Source organism: Anoplopoma fimbria, chromosome 1 (genome assembly GCF_027596085.1).
Source record: "Anoplopoma fimbria isolate UVic2021 breed Golden Eagle Sablefish chromosome 1, Afim_UVic_2022, whole genome shotgun sequence".
In the NCBI taxonomy this organism is placed as follows: Eukaryota; Metazoa; Chordata; class Actinopteri; order Perciformes; family Anoplopomatidae; genus Anoplopoma; species Anoplopoma fimbria.
In genome coordinates, this window is record NC_072449.1 from 973,617 (window position 1) to 977,337 (window position 3,721).

At 44.1% G+C, this 3,721-nt stretch overlaps 1 protein-coding gene across 1 annotated transcript; it reads left to right on the forward strand.

Annotated features, from left to right (window-relative positions):
• The first annotated feature begins 294 nt into the window (after nucleotides 1-294).
• Nucleotides 295-1,239, forward strand: LOC129091412 (olfactory receptor 52K1-like). Its single transcript, XM_054599021.1, has one exon. It carries the CDS (start codon nucleotides 295-297, stop codon nucleotides 1,237-1,239), a length of 945 nt encoding a protein of 314 aa, XP_054454996.1.
• Nucleotides 1,240-3,721: the final 2,482 nt, after the last annotated feature.

The following is a 3,721-nucleotide window of genomic DNA, read 5'->3' on the forward strand; positions in this document are numbered from 1 at the left end:
CAGCAGTACATGTTGATGTATATTCTATGTACTACTGTTAGTAGCAGTACATGTTGATGTATATTCTACTAGTTAGTAGCAGCAGTACATGTTGATGTATATTCTATGTGTAGCAGTAGTACTACTGTTAGTAGCAGCAGTACATGTTGATGTATATTCTATGTGTAGCAGTAGTACTCCTGTTAGTAGCAGCAGTACATGTTGATGTATATTTTATGTGTAGCAGTAGTACTACTGTTGATTGAACTCTTAAAAGTGTTTCTCTGTTTTCAGGTAATCCAACTAAATCCCTGAATGGAGGAGTTTTCTGAGGACGGGAGAATGAAGAACGTCACCATGCACAAACACTTCATCCTCGACGGCTTCAGTGAACTGGGAGTGTTGAGGCCCGTCCTCTTCATCCCTTTCTCCATCATGTACGTTGTGTCGCTGTCCGCCAACTCCCTGCTGCTGTACGTGGTCGTTTCACAGAGGAGCCTCCACTCACCGATGTGCATCCTCATCGCCGGCATGGCATGTGTGGACCTGAGCCTCCCGGTGTTCTGGGTCCCCCACATGCTGCTGAGCTTCTTGTTTGACTGGAGGGGAATCTCTCTGATCGGATGTCTGGTCCAGATGTTTTTCATTCACTTTGTTGGGACGTTTCAGTCAACGTTGCTGGTGTGGATGGCTCTGGACCGCTACTTTGCCATCTGTAAGCCTCTCACCTACCATGAACAAATGGCTTTACCTAAATTTCTCAAGTTTATTATCCCGCATGTGGTAAGAAATTTCATCATGGTTACACTGTTTGTGAGTCTGGCAGGAACATTGTCCTTCTGTGCTTCAAATGTGATGAACCACTGTTTCTGTGAGCACATGGCCTTAGTGCAGCTGGCCTGTGGAAGTACTGCCATCAACAACATGGTTGGGTTGATGACTGTATTCCTCAATGTCTTGACCGATTTCATCTTCATCACTGCTTCTTATATCGTCATATTCAGCTCTGTGCTAAAATCCGGCAAGTCATGTGCCAAAACTCTCCACACCTGCGTCACCCACATTGTAGTCATCACGGTCAGCCTGACCATCGCACTTGTTGCTTTCCTGTCGTATCGGATCAGAAACGGTTTACCTGCCGCTGTTCGGGTGTTCTTTAGCACCATGTATGTGTTGTTCCCAGGCTGTTTCAACCCGATCATCTACGGCATTAGAACAGCAGAGATTAGAAAGCACATCCTAAAAACACTGAGACGCTGAACTGGGCCCTATTCTTAAAACGTCTCCATCATATGTCAGCCCATCTCCATGTGTCAGAGGTGTTTTAATATTTTAGAATATGTTTTTATGGTAAAGTTACATGGTCTGAAGTTAAACTGTGAGCCACAGTGAAGCACAGCTGTTGGTAAGAAGCCAGTGGAAAGAAGTAAATGACTAAAGGCTGTTGAAAAAACACACCACTTCAGCACCCCTACTGCATGCAGATAAGATAAAGCATATAGAAGCACAGGTGTGAGAATGCTAAATCAAGGACTTTTTAACCCTGATTACAAAAAAGCAAAGAGATGATATTCTTGAGCAGATGATTGTTATAATGAAAAGCTCAGCGCACCTGCAGATCAAAAGAAACAGGGAAGAGCTTACAGATCAAAAAGGTAGTTACATTATATAAGACCATGTCAAGACAGAACAAATCAGTACACTTTCCGGAAAGTCAACTCGGGTTGAATTCTTTGCTTAAAGAATAAATTGTATTGCATCGAACTTTGTTTTGAGTGCTTTCTTCAAACATCATCCGGACTCCAAAATGTATTTAGTAGAGAATAATTAAAGAGTTGGAGCAGTCATTCGGGCTTCATCAACTGACACAAACCAAACTTCTGTTACCCCGACATTTTGAAGAACTTCTGCTTTTTTCTGTGCCGATGTGTGGGTCCTAGGACAGAGGATGTGAGTGTCCCAGGACAGACAGAGGATGATGGACAGAGGGTCCTAGGACAGAGGATGTGAGGGTCCCAGGACAGAGGATGTGAGGGTCCCAGGACAGAGGATGTGAGGGTCCCAGGACAGAGGATGTGAGGGTCCCAGGACAGAGGATGTGAGGGTCCCAGGACAGAGGATGTCCCAGGACAGAGGATGTGAGGGTCCCAGGACAGAGGATGTGACAGAGAGGATGTCTGTGTACAGACTGTAAAGCCCTCTGAGGCAAATTTGTAATTTGTGATTTTGGTCTATACAAAATAAATTGAATTGAATTGAGTTGAATCAACTGGCCCAGTCCGATTTCCTGACATTTTGAAGAGCTAGCCAGATGGTTTTTAAGAATTTCTGCTTGGATCAGAGCCCAGGTGGATCAACCTGCATCTCAGAACATCAGTGGCCACTAAATTCAAAAGGTAAGCAGAGCCTTTTATTTCGGCAAAATCAGATTGTATCTGAGTGCAGGAATCCACCCAAGTAAGGCAAATCAAAGAAATACCTGAAATCTGTATAATATCACCAAAACTAATGTCGCTAGAATGTGTCTAAACTAAGAGCACTGATTAGACAGAGCTGGATTTAAGTTTATGTTTTATATGTGTCTAAGTCTAATGTAGTATGTGTATGAAATGTATCACCATGATGCAGAAAGAGAGGATGAGTGGAATCCATGCATGTTAAATCAGAGTGGTCATATCTGAAAGCGGTGAAGGCAGTTCATACATTAGAAAAAAGAAAATAAATATCAGAGGAGAGAAAAAAGTGTTGAAGCCGGCAAGAGGTCCCTATACGCTCTAGATAAGGAGGGTGTCTAAAGGAGTAGAGAGGTAACAGAGATTACGAAATCTGCGAGCTCATACATTTCAGAGTGAAAAAAAAGAGAAAAGTGTTAAAACCAGCAAAACCACCAAATAGTTTGGGAAGGAGCTGGTTAGAGAGAATATTGCATGTATCGCTAGGAGCCTTTTTAGGACGGTGAAAGGTAGCAGAATTACTGTGGGCGGCTTTAGGACAAGGTTAGAGAATAGTTTGCGTGTATCACTAAGAGGCCTTTTTGGATGCGATTAAAGTCCTGTACCTCACTAAAGGGACGGTGAGAGGCCCCCTAAGGAGCCTTTTGGACGGCGGGAGGAAAGCTTTGCACACATCGCTAGGAGCCCCATGTGTGACTGCGACAGGAAAATTATTGAGTGCGCCACTAGGAGCCTAGTAAAGGTAAATATGGCTACCAGAAAACAAGTCACTGTATGATAGTAAAATATGAAAATAAGTGACTGTGTTGATAGTATAATAGTGTAGACAAGTGTCACATCAGCCTGAAGGCCTTCAGCATCAAACCCCTCCCCCTTTTAATTAGTGCCACTCCCTGAGTGGTTCTCTGATTGTCTACAGGTGTGCTGGAGTCAGAGCAGATTACCACCAGCTAAAACTTCTCATCAAGACTGCTACAAATACCCTGCCTGCCATCTCTTCACTGCCAGATCGTAGAACCTGCTCGTCAGTGTATACATCCAGCCAGTAATTCCGAGATTAAACTTTGCTCCTTAAACCCTTGCCTGATCCTGTTTTGTTTTTTCCCTGCAGTTCCGTCTGCTCTGCTCCAGCCCTGGTCATCAGCCTGTTCCTGCTCTTCCACTGCACAATTGATATATTCACCTGCCCCCTGGACTCAGCCCCAGACTGGTTCCCACTCATCTTCCCCTCTGCACTCCGGACTCACAGCCCCGTCTCAGAATCCATACTAAGTTCTTGGCAATAAACC

Excerpts from the sequence above, each read along its gene's own strand:
- LOC129091412 (XM_054599021.1), top strand. The coding sequence starts at position 295 with ATGGAGGAGTTTTCTGAGGACGGGAGAATGAAGAACGTCACCATGCAC.